The sequence below is a fragment of the Callorhinus ursinus genome, unplaced genomic scaffold, assembly GCF_003265705.2.
Source record: "Callorhinus ursinus isolate GAN/ISIS: 27379988/994484 unplaced genomic scaffold, GSC_fseal_2.0 scaffold4, whole genome shotgun sequence".
Classification (NCBI taxonomy): domain Eukaryota; kingdom Metazoa; phylum Chordata; class Mammalia; order Carnivora; family Otariidae; genus Callorhinus; species Callorhinus ursinus.
In genome coordinates this window covers 40,592,407-40,606,629 of record NW_027397066.1, presented here as the reverse complement: position 1 = coordinate 40,606,629, position 14,223 = coordinate 40,592,407, and the positions used below count along the sequence as shown (strand labels likewise).

Here is a 14,223-nt window from a genome sequence, read left to right as displayed (position 1 = left end):
GGCTGCACAATATCCACATTTAACTCACCCAAATTCAACCTGATACACTTGGCCAAAAAAAAAAAAGGAAAGGAGGAAGAGAAAACAAAAGAAATTTCAGCTGTCCCGTAACGGCCCTCCATTCTACTGAATGAGCCACAAATCCGACAGCCACTTGGTGAGTCTGTTTCCCCACGCCAATCACATTTTGTGCATCTCACAACACTGGATGGGTCTACTATTTAAAAATGTATTTTCCATAAAACATGGTCCCTAAATGCAAGCCAGCTGCTTCAACTGGTGCCCCACTGAAGAGCCAGAGATCTGTTCCAGGGCTGGAGGGAAGGACCGTCTGTGCCGGACTCATCTGAGGCAACCTCCAGTGGGGCACCTTCCCAAAGTATCCCCAAGGGATATTTTTAATACAGGTGATTCTGACCTTACATATGGACTTAGAACTAACCTCTATATAAAATGTGATTACCCTATAAGGAAAAGCCACTATGACTGCCATTCAGGAGACGACACAGAGGAGTTCAACGTTTCATGTCCATTTGTCCAATTCTCCCTTTCCTGGCTCAGGCAGGATCACACAGCTGGCTGTGGCCAAGCTGGGAACGATTCACACCCTCTAATTCCCAATCCAAAGCCCATTCCTCCATTCTAGCTTATTTCTAATCAGAGCAAAAACGGATCTTCACGCTCCATAAAAGGAAAAAAGCAACACCCTTTCCCACTCAAAGTTGTTAAAAATCAACAAACTTAGAGTAACATTTTCTTAAAAGTTACTAAAACTGGCTAAATCTAAAACAACCTACCGACCTTTTTTTTAAGATTTATTTATTTATTTACTTTAGGGCAGGGCGGGGGAGGAAGGAAATGGAGAGAGAAACTTGAGCAGACTCCACACTGAGCTCCGCAGGAGGCTTGATCCCAGGACCCTGAGATCATGACCTCAGCCGAAAGCAAGAGTCACTCAATCAACTGCACTACCCAGGCGTCCCTACCATCTTTATTTAAAGGGAAGAGATGTGCAAAGAAGATACCACCAACACCACCAATGTTATTTTGATTTCAAGTACACTTCTTTCTTCTGAGCACTAACGATCGATAAAAGTATTTTATTATTTTTTTAAAGATTTTTTTATCTTAGAGAAAAAGAGCACATGCACACTCGCAGGGGGCGGAGAAGAGGGAGAGGGACAAGCCTGACACGGGGCTCCATCCCAGGACCTTGAGATCATGACCTGAGTCAAAACCAAGAGTCAGATGCCTAACCGACTGAGCCACCCAAGCGTCCCTAAAAATATTTTATTATTAGCTAAACTCGAGTTGGCCCATCAGTGAGCAATGTTCTCGGGTATAAAGGTTTTAATGCAGCACCATGCACAGATAAGTACTTAATAAATGCTTCTTGATGACAATGAAAATGATGAACAAAAGCAGTAAAGGCTCTTGAGGAGGGGAGAGGCAGAATGACCATGTTATTGACAAAGAAGTGAAACAAAAATCAGACAAAAATTAAAGGTCATCAAAATCAGCATTCATCCTGAATGTTTCTCGGACAGACCAGAACATGATCTTGCAGAGCAGAGCTCGGGCTCTCAAACTGGGGTTCAATATGGAATGCTTAGAGGCTCTAAGAGCTACAGGTTATATGGCCCATTCTCCTGAAATGTCAATTTTACTCAGTGATAAGAAAAAAGAAAAAAATTCTGTTGTCAAAGTCAAGGGTGTATGGTAGTTGAAATGTATTCTTTAGGTTTGCCTTGTCTCCTTCCTTCTATAAACAGGAGCCCTCTTTCCTGTGGGTTTCAGACGGACAGAATGAGAATGCCAATGAAGTCAAGAGGAGACCCCTACCAACCTGTAAAGAACACGTAACAATGTTTGATTTCAGTCAACAAGATTTTAGATTTGTTACTGCAGCATAAAAGAAAAAAAAAAAAAAAACCCAAGTCTTCAACAAGTCCTTACAAGGCCCTACATGATCTGACCTAAGTCATCTCATTCCATTATCCTTGCTCACTCCATTCCAGTCACTCTCGTCCTTGAAGACTCACGTGAACTCCTACCTCAGGGCCTTTGCATTTAGTATGCTCTCTGCGTCAATGACTTCTGGTGTTCACAAAGCCTAGCAGCTGACTTCACTATCTATTCAAATGTCACCTCATCAGAGAGGTCTCTCCTGACTCCCTATCAAAAGCAGCACCTCCACCCCCCACGAGCTTTAGATTTATTTTATTTCTCTAAGTTTGTGTGCTAGGTTTGTGGGTCAGCTTCATACGACATGCCCCTTCTGTGCTAGAAATAGGAATTTCTTTATAAAATGGGTAACAGCGCCTGCCTCATAGGGATACTGCAAGGACTGAAGGAGTCAATGATGTGATGGGCTTAGAATAGTACCTGGCACGAGGTAAGCACTACCTGGGTGCTGGCTGGGATGCCACAGAATGAGCAGGAATGATCTGCTATCTGCCCAGCGCCCTCTTCCCCACAGTCCAAACCAAACCCTGCTAATTAAGCCTCTTAAAACTAATCCAGCAGCTGCACATCAGAGTCACCTGGGAAGCTTGAAAAAATAGGCCAGGGTCGCCATCCAGATGGGAGTGGGGTCACTGATTTCTCAGTAGCCCAGATGATTCTAATATGCAGCCAGAGAAGGGAGTTCTAGCCCCACTCTCGACTCAGTCCCCAACCTGCTGGCAGTCAATCCACTAATGAAACAAGCTCAGCACACAACAGACCAGAATCTAACTCATTCATTGGTACCCCAACAGCACGTGAAAAAAAAAAAAAGATCAAGATCCAGGGAAAAGATTATAAAACTGAAAAGCCAGGTGAAAATGAGAGGAAACAAAGTAGCAGTGGGAAGATATTAACATCATTCTCCTGATCAATAAATATTCGCCACTTACAAGGCACAAAAGCCAAAAGGTGAAGCCCGGGAAGGGGAACCTCGATAAGCGGTGGGAAGCAGGTCATCGTAGGTGACTCAGCGTTTTCACTGAACACGAGATCCCAAATTAAAGCAGTCCACGCATACCGCTGCTGGCTTTCTCCTTCTGACTCTCACAGGACCCATAAAAGAGGCTGCGAGGAGAAGCCATCCGTCCCAGAGAGGCGGCGTGTCACCTAGCACCGTCATCCACTCCCCGGCCTTTGCCTACTGGTGCCATCTCAAAGGAGTCGGCCACTTCAGGACACCCCGTGTGGCTGCACTCCAAGTGTGCCAAGCTACAAGGGGCCCTAGATTCACTCCCTTTGCCCCACCTCACCCACTGAAGAACACAGATCCACTGGATAGTTCAGAGTAAAAATCGTCCTTTAATCTCACTAATGTTACAAGAGTTCTGATGCTCTGGCATCAGAAAGACCTGAGTTAGTCTCAGCTCTGTGACAGTCTAGCTGAGTGACCCTGCCTGTTACCCAGCCTCACTGTGCCTCGGTGTCCTCATCTGTACAGCTGGACTAGTGGGCCCCCCTTCCCAAGGCTACTGCGAAGATGGAACAACGGTGCCTACCAAGCACTTAGCACCGTGTAGGCCCATACCATACGCCCAAAAAGGTTCATTGCTTTCCTCCCTGTTATTATTAGAACACAGAAGAGACTAAGACACCCTGAACCTAGAAGATCAAGAAGTAAAAACAAGGTAGAAGGGATGACAAGGTGACAGGTCTTTAAAAGTATGACATCAACAGACAGTTGCCTGGACTTGAATGTACAACTATCCTTTCCAGCTTCCTATTTAATTAAGAACAAGTAATCTGTGGTCTAATTTTGGGGAATGGCATTTGTAGAAAGGGATATTAAAGGGAAAAAAGACTTAATCTCTACAGAAAAAAAAGAATAATTTCAAAGATGTTACACAAAAACATGTCAGTAGTGCTACTAAAAGGTAAGGGGTTTGTTGGGGGGGGTTGTTAAGATTAATTTATTTATTTGAGAGAGAGAGAGAGCACGCCAAGTGGGGAGAGTGGCAGAGGGAGAGGGAAAGAAAATCTTAAGCAGACTCCTGCTGAGCACAGAGCTCAATGCGGGGTTCGATCTCAGAATCCTGAGATCACCACCGGAGCCAAAACCAAGAGCCAGACGCTTAACCAACTGCGCCACCCAGGCACCCCTAAAAGGTAAGTTTTACGTTTTCTAGCTTTTCTGAAATGTTGTCAGGTTATCTCCTATATTTAAAAATAATATAAAAAGTGTATTTAAGAAGTAATTAACACAAGTCTGTTTAAAATTAAGACCTAAGAAGACTAAAATGACTGTCATTAGTGAGTTAAGAAAAGGTATGCAATACTTTTCTTTGCCATGATCAGGTCCCCAGTTAGAATCGGTTTTTAAATGCCTACTGTCATTGAGAGGAAGATGGCAGAAACGAGGGGAGAGGAAGGATGGGGAAGAAGGAATTCCTCCTACATCCTGATGCTGTTGGGGCCCATTCCAAGAACAAAAGAACCAAAAGCAACATGGAGATGATCTGATCAGCTGGCTCTGCCATCATCATTCATAGGCCAAAGACAAAAGAGGGAACTCCAACATACCTGCAGGGCTGCCATAAGGATTAAACCAAAGGCAGAAACAGAATGTTGAGTAGTATTTCCACTGGCAGTGGTGGGGCACCTAGACCCTGGAGTCAGAATGCCCAAGTGAGAATCTCAATTCACCACTTAGAAGCTGTGTGACCTCGAGAAGATTCCTTAACCTTTCCACACCTCAACTTCTTCATCTGTAAAATGGGGATAATAACAGTACACAGCCTGCTTCCGAGGGTTGTTATGAGGGCTGAATGCATTAATGCAGCCAAAGCAGCTGGAACAGCCCAAGAATAATCACCAAACACGTGTCAGCCCCTCCCCCCCTTGTTCCTCCTCACTCCCCGCGCGGCACCTTTCCTGACTTCTTGCTTTCCTCCTCTCCTTTCCCTCCTACTCATAAACTCTCCCTGGTCCCTCTCGTCAGCCCTTCACCACAGGACTCCTGCCCACCCTCCACCCTATCCCCCTTCACCCTGGCCTACCAAACCCCCTTTCTACCGCCCCAGTTCTCAGTACTTTCACCCATGCTGTCCCCTCCTCTGGCAAAGCACCCTCCCACCTCACCCCCCAGGCACACACAAATCTTGTTCTTCACAGGGGAAAACTTCAAAAGCGAAACCCACATGATAAATGCTAACCCTTCCATGAAGTCTAATTTTTATGACTTCCCATGCATTTCCAAAGCACTCTGGGCATCCAACTAACCTAGCTGCCATCGTGCATACTTCAGCTGTCCATTACTTCTCCGTCTGCACCACTAAACCCACTGGAAGCTCTTTAGACACAGGGAACCACCCCCCCCCACCCCCAGTCACGTGGGTTACAGCAATGCCTGGCAACAAGAAACCCTCGCACGTTTGGTGAATGACTAAGTGAGGGAAGGCCTCATTTGGTTCTTTCTGATAACCTCTCTTCCTCTCAAGGGTCTCCTTTTAAAGCCTAATGAGGACAGAGTCATTACACAGCAATCATCGGCAACAAAAACAGAAGAGAGCCAAGCACTTCTGTGTTTTTTTCCTCATTCAGTCCTTGGGATCGCTCTGATCTTGCCTCCTACTTCTTTCTCTCTGCCCAGCTCCCCACTCCACTCCAAGCACACCAGCCTCTTTGGGACTCCTATCACAGGCCTGCTCCCCCTCAGAGCCGCTGCATCATCTTCCCGCTGCCTGGAATGCCCCTCACTCCCATCAGGTCTTAACTTAAAACCTGACCCTGCTATTGAAACTACAACATCGGGGCGCCTGGGTGGCTCAGTAGTTAAGCGTCTGCCTTTGGCTCAGATGGTGATAGATCGAGCCCCACATCGGGTTCCCTGCTCTGCATGAGGCCTGCTTCCCCCTCTCCCACTCCCCCTGCTTGTGTTCCCTCTCCCGCTGTGTCTCTCTCTGTCAAATAAATAAAAATCTTAAAAAAATAAAAAATAAAAACTACATCCTCCACTCCTCTCCCCTCCTTGCTCCAGAGCTGTGTACCCCACCCCTTGCTTTATTCTTTACAGAACTTACAACCATCCGACACACTATATGATTTACCTGCGTATAGGCTCTCTCCCCTATGCTAGACTGAGAACTTCACAAGAGATGAAGAACAGGGCCTGGTACATGGAGGATGCTCAATAAACACCGTTGACTGAACAACTCCATACTCTGCAGTAGGTATGTCTTATGCGCGAGGACTCTGGAGTGCACGCAGAGGAGCTGATGAGTGACTTACCCACGGTCACACAGCTAAGACATAACAGAGCAAGGATCTGAATCTAGGCAATCTGACTCCTGGGCCCACACTTAACTATTATCTGTCTCCCAACCTGACCCAGACAACAATTAAAAGACATCATCAAAAAATTTTTTAAAAAATAAAAAAAAATAAACAAATAAAAAACATCATCATATCCCTGGAGGAAATCATAGCAGTCTATGTCTTTGGGCCATAAAGAACAGCCATCCACTGGGAAACTTCAAAAGAACAAGTCATTTCACTCTAGACAGTTCCATATGGTAAAGCATTATCAGATTTATAATTTATACAGCACCGATAGTTTTTCTTTGTACTTAATAGTTCAGGAAAAAGAGGAGGAGATTTATCACACCTCTTAGTACTGTAATATCCCCATGAACAGCAAAATGACAGATCATCAACTAACATGGAGGTGGCTTACGATGACATATATTAAAAGCCAAAAATTGTGGTAGGAGGTGGAGAAGTACAGACTGCAAGGGGGCACATGGGAACTTTTGGGGGTCATGACAGTGTTCTATAGCTTAATTTTAGTAGTGGTTATACCAGTATAGATATTTATCAAAATTTATCATCAAGCTGACACTTAAAACAGGGATAATCTTATGTGTATGATACTCAATAAATACTAAAAAGCAATAAAGACTATCAGTAATTTTAACTAAATATTCTACCCAAAAAAGGCACAAAGAATATTTCCATGCTAATACTCCCAAATTAGATCCAAAAAGACACACTAGAAGCTAGGCATTAGCTCCTGAGCATCACACCTGTCTCTCTCTCTCTCTCTCTCTTTTTTTTTAAGGGCAAAGAGGTGATTAGAAAAAGACAGTGAAGAGCTCTGTATAATGAGATCCAGCAGGGTGGCTGATGTGTGGCTCAGAGCCTGCCTGGCCACTGGCAAAAGGAGCACCCACAATGGACATTGACTGTGTGCTTCTTCCGTCCTTTGGGTAACCTCAGACCAGGACTCTAGGACCCTGAACAGAGTCCAGTCAGGGTAGAAGGGCACATCACTGGTCTTCTCCACAAGGGCCTCTGCCACGTACTGACCAGTGACAGGTATGGATGTTGAATTTGTCAGAATTCTTAGTTTTGAGCATCAGAAACCAACTAGCTAATATAACAGGATAGTGATTTCTTTTTCTAAAGGGCCACTGGATAATTCATAGAACGTCTAGGAAATCCAGAAAACCAAGTCACACAACTTAAGGGCACACAGCAGAGCACACAGACACAGCCAGAACTGGCCTGGCCCCTGGGACCACAGCCTGCAGCTGCCCCCCACTGTCCTGCCCCAACTGCCCATTCTCTCCAAATGGCCTCCAGGCACTCAGAGCTTCTTTCCAACACTTGCCTCCAGCCTCAGATTCACACTCGGGTGGGTGTGTCTGAGCAGCTTGGCCGGCAAAGGTAGGAATGTTCCAATCAGAGAAAGAGCCAGGGCCCTTGAAGACTGACGATTCCCATCATAAACACAAATGGCTGACACGCCATCTCTGGGAATACTAGTGATACAGGCAAGTAATAAAAGGCTTTCAAAAAAATATTTACAAGAAAAAAAAATCCTCAAAGAGGCAACTAAAAGGAATCATATCCAGAGTAATGCTATTTGGGGAGGGTAGGAGTCCTTTTCATGTAGTAGTGTTGTACTCAGTATGTTAGTTTCAAAAACTACAAGCCTACCTTCCTAAATTGAAAATGCCTCATTAAAAGTGTTTTCTAATTAAAAAAAAATAATAATTCAAATCTGGAGTAACAAATACTTTGTTTGCTAGAATAAAGAACACAAGAGGAAAAAAAAGTCCTTAGATCTGAAATGGTAATGCAATGATTGCTAAAATACATGATTCTATTTAAAATGTATCTCAGTATCTTTTTCTACTTAAAGCATATTTTTAAACGTATGTTCTGCTCAGAAGAATAATTCTCAAGAGGTACTCCTCCTAACCTGAATCTCAGAATAAGAAAAAAGAACAAGCTATGAAAAGCTATTAACACTAATTCAAGATGACCAACTACAGAAAGATATCCATATCAATCTCAGATAATCAGAAAATTCACCTCCAACTAGCAAAGTTAATTTTCTAAATGAAGAAAGCCTTCCAGTAATCTCAATGTACAGTTAACATGAAATAAACTCTAAGGACCGGAATCTGGTCATAAAACAAAAAGAGGGATAATATCAGACCTGTTAAGTCCTGCTTTGCCTTATCTCCACAAGACTTACACACCAGATCTGAAATGGAAGCATGCATTTTCATACAGACTCCTGGCCCCTTAGTACATCACCAGCATTTTACTTTCTCCTTCAGAATTTCTCTATGCCACATTCTTCAAAACTGGTATCTGCACATATTTAAAAAGAAATATTATTTAAATTGGTTTGCTTATGGCTGACTTTGTCAAAAAAGACAGAATGAATAAATGAAAGTTTGTATTCCCCGAAGAAAAATCCGAAGATAATGAAAAACGACTCAGAAGTATGCTAAATAGCAGGAGGAAGAATTACAATTTTCCAGATAATTCACTATTTAACAGTTGACCATTTAAGTGCAATTCAATACATATTTGGAGACCTAGACAAAGTGCCATCCTGGATGATAAAATGGATACTAAACAGTCCCAGATCTCAAGGGGGTAATAATCTAATTGGGGAGGGGACAAATAAGGAAACGAGCAGCTATTGTTATATTAGATAGAACTGAGAACAGAAGTAAACCCTACTTCGAAGATTCAGTGGAGGGAGAGGGTGACTCTGCCTGAGAGGGAACAGGAACCCAGTAAAGAACAGTTCCCCAGAAGTAGGAGAGTCCTTTTCATGTAGTAGTGTTGTACTCAGTATATTAGTTTCAAAAACTACAAGCCTACCTTCCTAAATTGAAAATGCCTCATTAAAAGTGTTTTCCCAAGGAAGCTGCAGTTGGGGGGGGTGGGTTCTGAGCTTCCATGCATAAGGCTGATTCAACCCCAGGTTCTGAGGAGTCTATTTCATTAAGCAAACAGGAGCCCTCGAGGTTTTGTGTAGGGCAATCCTAAGGACAAAGATGATTTAACTAGTGATGAAGAGGACAAAATGAGAGGAGGCTGAGACTAGCAAAAGGATTACTGTGGATTAACAATAACAACAACAACAACGTAAGAAAGATGGGTGAGCCCTAGGGCGATGGCAAGCGGTAGTAAGGCACGGGAGGAAATGCAGTCCCGCTCTCACCACCAGCCAGGGGAAGAGAGGATGAGAAATGTCTTAGCTTCCACCTTGGGTTATTAAATGAACTGCGGCTTCATTCACTAAATGAATAAAATTAGTCTTGTTTTGACCACTAGGAAGCTCAGAGCCAAATATTTGGCCTATTTCTAACATACGGCAAGCATTTACGTGCAGCCTGTGAATCTAAACTTTATTTTCCTTCTCTTTTTAAAATTTATTTATTAGAGAGAGAGAGAGGAGAGGGAGAGAGAGAATCCCAAGTAGACTCCCCACTGAGTGTGGAGCCTGACCCTGGGCTTGATCTCATGACCCCAAGATCATGACCTGAGCCGAAATCAAGTTGGACTCTTAACCGACTGAGCCACCCCGGCGACCCTATTTTCCTTCTCTTCACAGGCTTTTATCTGTACTTGGTAAGTCACCCTTAATTATTTTTAAATGAGGCAGAAAATAAATCAACAGATTAAGAAAAGATTGAGACCAAGCCAGAGATAGCTGGACAAAGTAGCTGGCTCAGGGATATAACCTGTAGGCTGCCAGCCCAGAGCATTCTCCTCACTGCTCCTCTACCCTAGCAAAGGCCACATCTCACAAAAGCAGCTGAAAAATGCCAGACTTCCACTTTTTCAACCTTCCTTACAAGTAGCAGTGCCATGAAATCAGTTCTACCCAATGAAACTGAAGGGGAAGTCTCCAAGGTGACCTTCTATAAGACTCCTCTCTCTGCTAAGAGGGAGTTGTAAGAAAATATCCTTCCTTCCTTCCCTGTCTCACATAGGCATGATGTCTGGGGCCACAGCAACCACATTGCCAACATGAAGCAATGAGCCTGAGGCTTTCCATAAGCCAAATACTAAAAATAGAGGAATAAAAGGATGGAAAGAGCCTAAAGTCTTCAAGCACATCATTCAGACACCGTACCACCCTTACAACCATCTATTCTCTACACTTCTTGCTACTGGACAATAATAAATTCTATTATTTATGCCATTTTTAGTTGTGTATTGTTACTTGCCAATAATGGATACAACACAGTCAAATCATGAGGTCAGTTTCTGACAGACTGACTTTTATTCTGCTGAGTTAACAAGATTATTCTTGAGATGAGAAAATGCAAACATGTATTATTAGTCAGGAAAAAAGCAGTAAGCTATAAGCTGCTGGAAGCAGCTACAGATAAAAACAGAAAAGGATGTAATGATAAATAATTATTTGAAAAAGCATGATCAAGTATTGACAGGGGCACTGCTTGGAGGCAGGAACAAAGGAAGGAAACAGTAAATGTATAGAAGTCCCCTAAGATGGAGAAATTGAGGGAGACTTTCTTTTCTGGCAATGTTATAAACAAGATAACCTAAAAATCCTTCCCAATATAAAACAGAGAAAAAATTCTGGGTAAAGTATAAGAAACGTCTGTTTAAATGCATAGCTAAGCTCACATGAAAATAAGGAATGTCCCCAAAGGGAAAAATCAAAGAGGACCCTAAAATCCACAGCATAAAGTAGAAGCTGATCATGTTTAGAAACCTAGGGTTTCTAAAGGGGCTGGAGGAGAGGGGGACTGTGTGCATGTAAAAGGTACCTACCCTTTGGGATGTAACAAAAATAAAAAGGGAAAGAAATTACTGGCCTAATATTTTCTTTAAAACACTATCTTGAAGACAATTATAACTCTTGTTTTCACCTTGGACACTTTACGTTTTATATGAACAAATTCCGCATTAAGTGCATATTTTAAAAAACATGTCCATATTACATATTTACATATCACAAAGGGCTTCCTGAATATTTCATCAATAAGATTAAGTAAAACATAAGATGGACAGAAATCTTTTCCTGAAAAAAACCATACATCACCCAATTTTTCGGCCACAATTTAATCACTAATCATTTAATCAAGTTCAGTATATTTGTAACTATACTAAAAGGTTTCCAAATTTTAGGACTTTTTGGTAAAATTTTATCATTAGGGTCATTATAACATTCTTCCAGTGACTATGCGACCAAGAGTTTCATAATACCTTATGTATCATATAAAAATAGTGTTATCTCTGAGCTAATCTTATAGCCCTCTACACAACAGATTCTGCAATGTACAAATTCAGTATATAAATGGTAATGGGAACTGGCAAAGGATATGGTGTTTGGGGCATCTACAGACTTGAGAGGATGGTCTCTAATATAAAAGAGGCAAAGAGAAAAGAATTACAGCCCCAGCTAAAAACAAAAACCTCTTAAGGTCGTCCACTGAGTTTACGTTCTGCTAGCCTCATTTGCTTCCCACGTTCCCTTGAAAACTGAAAACATCCTATATTCCCTTTGCTCATCTTCATACTGGCTTTATGAATGGGCACAGTTCCACCCTAAATTCCATTAAGCCGCCTCCATCATTCAATTCATTTCAAGACCATCTTTCAAAAAGTCCTATCTTTGGGCAGTTCAAACAGCCCAGGAAATACAAACACATAATCCATGTTATCTTCACAAGGGTTACATGGGTCTCCACTACATTCCCAGATTTACCTAAGACGAAATCTTTTAACCTACTGTTTACATACACTAGATGCCACAATACAGTATCCTAAACTCTGCTTTAGACTGTGCTGCATCTTGAATGTTTCTCCAAGCCTACGTGCTAGATGGTAAAAGACTAAGCATTTACTCTACAAATAAGGCCACCAAATGCACGGGGAAGTAATCAACTCAGGAATCAAGAACCCAAGTGTGAAAGGACTGCGTTTGGCTTGGTTCTCCCCCTCCCGCTGACACAGGGAGAAGGTCCAGTGAAACGCTCCAGTCCCAGGGGACGAGAGAGGCTCCCAAGAGCACGCTATGGTCCGCTGGGAATAAAGCACGAGTTAGCAGAGCCGGGAGGCTCGGAGGGGCGCGCTGCATTCTGGGACTCGTTTCCACAGTTACCCACGTGCACCCAACCCAACCGCGGCCCCGCGCGGCGCGGACTACAAGTCCCAGAATTCCGCGCGACCGCCTTTCCCCTTCACACCCGGCCACTGGAGCCAGACCCTAAAGGAAACCCCTAAAGCGTCCTTCCCGCAAGCTTGGCAGAGGTCGCGCCCCGCGAGCGCTTATGCGGGGCCTCTGGCCCGGCCCTCCCTGCAGGGAAGCGGGTCCCTAGGCACCAGCGTCCACACCTGACGACCAGAAATTAGACAACTGCGTCACAGACTGCCAATCCCACGGACTGCCTGGGACCCCAACACCTCCCCTGCGCAAAACCCCCCACCCGGTCTCCAGGGCCCGACCCCTCCGGATCCCGCCGCGGAAAACCCGCAGCCCGCATCCCGGCCCCGCCTCCCAGTCCCGCAGCCGGAGCCCGCGCCAGCGCTGACCTCGCTTCCCGCCGCTCTGGGGGAACCGCGGCCAGCGCCAACCTCAGGGCACCTCCCCGCCCCCTCCACCTCAGCCCCGCCCCCTCCACTCCCCGCACCCCGAAGCTCAGGGCTCCCCCTTCCACGGACCCTGTCTTGATCGTGGGGAGAGAACACCTCCCAGAAAACATAGTCTGACACCTTCCCCCCCCCCCGAGCCCCGCGCGGACCGAATCTGGACTTGACAGTCCTCCCCCTGCCCTGGCCCCTCCCAACCCCCCCTTTCCTCCCAACTAGCTCTACACCCCCACCGCACCTCCTCTACCCCTGCCCCCATCCTGTCACCCCAAACCCTCCCCTCCTTCTCCTCCTCTCACTCCCAATTACCCTCTCTTCCCAACACCTGCTCAATCCTATTACCCCAACGTCTGCCCCCTCTCACCACTCCCAGTTACCCCACCACCCTTCCTATGCCTCTCCCGCCCGCCGGACTCCCCAACTATCCCATCACACCCCAATCCCTCCCACCACCTCGCTCTCCCGTTACATCAGCCCTCATCTCCGTGCCCGCCCTCCTGCCCCACTCGGCCGCTACCCCCATTCCCCCACCGCATTGTTCCCCCCCCACCCCCGCCATCCAGCCCTTCTTCCCATTGTCCCCGCCCCCGCGCTCCCCTCGCACTCACCCGCCTTTCTCACGGAGCCGCCCGCACCGCTCAGCCCCTAGGAAATCCTCACCCCTGCGCCCCGCTCGCTCGCTCCCTCTCTTTCTGCCCGCGCCGGTGCCACCCCCGGCCCTGCCCGCTAGCGCCCGCCGCCGCCTCCACCTCCATTCACCCCAGGCACTCCGGTCCCAGCCCTTCATCGCACGTCCCGCCCCCCCTGCCCCCAACACTGAAAAGGAGCCAGTCCCCACCCCCCTCACCTCCGCCCTCCCCCGGCAGGCCAGCCCCTTCCCCCCCCACGCCCGCCCCCGCGCCACCCGCAGCGTCACCGCCCGCCCCGGCCCCGGGAGGGGAAGGGGTGGCTCCCGGGCAGGGGCTCCCGGCGCGTTTCGGGACAGGAGGCGGGGGGCGGGGACTGCGGGAACGGAGTGGAGAGTGTTGGCAACCGCCCGGCCCCGGCCCGCTCGCTCTGTTACTCACTGACAGCGGCGGCATCCGAGTGCATTTTCGGGCAGCTCACACCCCACTCGCCGCCCAGGCTCCCGCGCTCGCCTCGCGGTCCCCCCACCGGCTCGCCGCACCTCGGCTCGGAGCTGAGGACCAGCAGCCAGCACACCCGGCCCGCCCACCTCGGCTCCAACCATTGGCTGAACCTCGGTTGAGGGACCGCCCCTCCGCGTCTCTCATTTGACAAAAGGAGTGCGGAGGGCGCCGGTCTGGAGCTGGCAAAGAGGCCCCGCCCCCCGAAGTCCAATGCGATTGG

At 46.4% G+C, this 14,223-nt stretch overlaps 1 protein-coding gene across 6 annotated transcripts in view; it reads right to left on the bottom strand.

The window, feature by feature from the left end:
• Positions 1–14,223, bottom strand: part of DCUN1D4 (defective in cullin neddylation 1 domain containing 4) — a 76,945-nt gene that overhangs the window by 54,165 nt on the left and 8,557 nt on the right. For 2 of the 6 annotated variants that reach the window (XM_073891660.1, XM_073891661.1), the window contains exon 1: positions 13,482–13,646. The exons of 3 other annotated variants lie outside the window; for them this stretch is intronic. Coding sequence is in view for 1 of the 3 variants with exons in the window: in XM_073891659.1 (XP_073747760.1) it covers positions 13,941–13,965 (25 nt within the window). In the remaining 2 variants the exon portion in view is untranslated. Of the gene's footprint in view, positions 1–13,481; positions 13,647–13,940; positions 14,095–14,223 lie in introns of those variants that run through there. One more of the 6 variants, XM_073891659.1, reaches the window with a different exon arrangement.